Source organism: Charadrius vociferus, unplaced genomic scaffold (assembly GCF_000708025.1).
Source record: "Charadrius vociferus isolate BGI_N301 unplaced genomic scaffold, ASM70802v2 scaffold2355, whole genome shotgun sequence".
In the NCBI taxonomy this organism is placed as follows: domain Eukaryota; kingdom Metazoa; phylum Chordata; class Aves; order Charadriiformes; family Charadriidae; genus Charadrius; species Charadrius vociferus.
This window is the reverse complement of record NW_009648376.1, coordinates 12,856-14,427: the sequence shown is the minus strand read 5'-3', so window position 1 is coordinate 14,427 and position 1,572 is coordinate 12,856. Positions and strand designations below refer to the sequence as shown.

Here is a 1,572-nt window from a genome sequence, read left to right as displayed (position 1 = left end):
GGTAAAGCCAGCGGACCCCAAGGTTCGTTACCAGCGTCAAGCGCTGGAAGAAGCAGCCCTGCTGCTCTCCGCTGTCCGGCTAACCTCCGGGGCACGTACAACCAAGGCAGTCAGTACCTCCAGCCCTTCTAAGGGTCCCCCTTGACCCCCCCTTTCCCCTCCCATCCGTGCACAAAGGCGGGCAGCATTGAACAGGGAGAACGAGACCCCAGCCAGTATTAATACACAATAGAATAACTACAGATTTTGTTTTTTGATCATTACCCCAATAGCCTTTCACCTCTGGAGAGCTGGATTCAATGCCTGTTAAGATACAAGTGACAATGAGTTCGGCTGTCTCAAGTTTAGAGCCCCAAACGGATTATTTTAGCCATCTTAGCAAATCTACAGCAAAATTTGGTACGACTCAACAGTTGCCTGCTCAGGACTGGAGTAGCCGGAGGGGAGAGAGAGGGTGCTGCGGGTCGGGGGGGTCTCCCAGTGCGTTGGCAGAGCTGTGGAGGATGGGGTGAAGAGGAAGGAAAGCAGCATGGAGGCCCTGCCTGCTTGGTGTTTTTAAGTTTGTTTTTTTTTCGGGTTTTTTTTGTTTTTCTCCTCTTTTTCTACCCTCTGCGGCCCCCCACAACTTGCAGAGGCCGCTACCAAGTCACCCCCAGAGACGTCGCGACAAAAATCATTACCTGGCCAGGCTCGGCTCTGGGGGAACGGTTGGTTTGGTTGGTTTTTTGGTTTTGTTTTTTTTGGTTTTGTTTTTTTTTTTGGCGAGCACGAGACCCAAGCGGAGGCCCCGTTAGAGAGGAACCGAGCAGCGGCTCCCGGGCTGGCCTTTGGCCCACGCTAGCGTACAGAAGAGAGAAGGAGTTTCCATACCACTGAATCCAGTGTTGCCATGAGACATTGGAAAGTGTGACTGTTGCATTGCCAACTGGTGCAGCTTGGTCAGCTAGAAGGAAGGAGGGAGGGGGGGAAAGAAAAAAAAAAACAAAAACACAAACAAAAAAAAAAACAAAAAAAAAAAGCAAAAAAAAAAAAAAGAGAGAGAAAGAAAAAGGCTGATGTTAGCCATTTCCCAAGCCCAAGGGGGGCCAGGACTCACAGCACGCACATCAACGCAGTCGCTGCCAGTGGCACCGGGTTCCCCCCTCCCACACCGGTCCCTCCACAAAGGTCCTCTCCACACGGAGAGGAGGAAGGCGCCAGGCCGCGGTGGGCTCGGAGAAGGATGGGGGGGCGCGCCCACCCCCCCCCCAGTGAAGCGAGGTATGAAAGGAGCTCAGGGAGAGAAGCAGAGAGGAGCAGGAGACGAAACGGCAGGGCGCTCACACCACACCATGCGGGGGAGCGGCAGCGGGGGGGGGAAAACAGGAGCGCCACGAAGGGAGATGGGGATGGAGCCCGGCTCGGTTCAGCCCTCGGAGTAGCTCCTACAGCCCAGTTTCCTCCTCGCCCTTCTCCTTTCCCTGGCCTGGCGCGTCAGAGCCCCCCCTCCCTCACTGCTCTAAGGGTGCCAGGAGCAGAGGTGGACCCGCACCGAGCCTACGGGATGAGCATGGGTGCCGGAGGATGGTGGTG

General features: G+C 55.5%; 1 protein-coding gene across 7 annotated transcripts in view; it reads right to left on the bottom strand.

Annotated features, from left to right (window-relative positions):
* PCBP2 (poly(rC) binding protein 2) overlaps positions 1–1,572 on the bottom strand; it is a 10,856-nt gene that overhangs the window by 1,479 nt on the left and 7,805 nt on the right. For 6 of the 7 annotated variants that reach the window (XM_009885359.1, XM_009885360.1, XM_009885364.1 and 3 more), the window contains 2 exons: positions 871–943; positions 265–303 (listed from right to left, as the gene is read on the bottom strand). In XM_009885359.1, coding sequence (XP_009883661.1) covers positions 265–303; positions 871–943 — 112 coding nt within the window. The remainder of the gene's footprint in view (positions 1–264; positions 304–870; positions 944–1,572) is intronic. The other variant, XM_009885366.1, reaches the window with a different exon arrangement.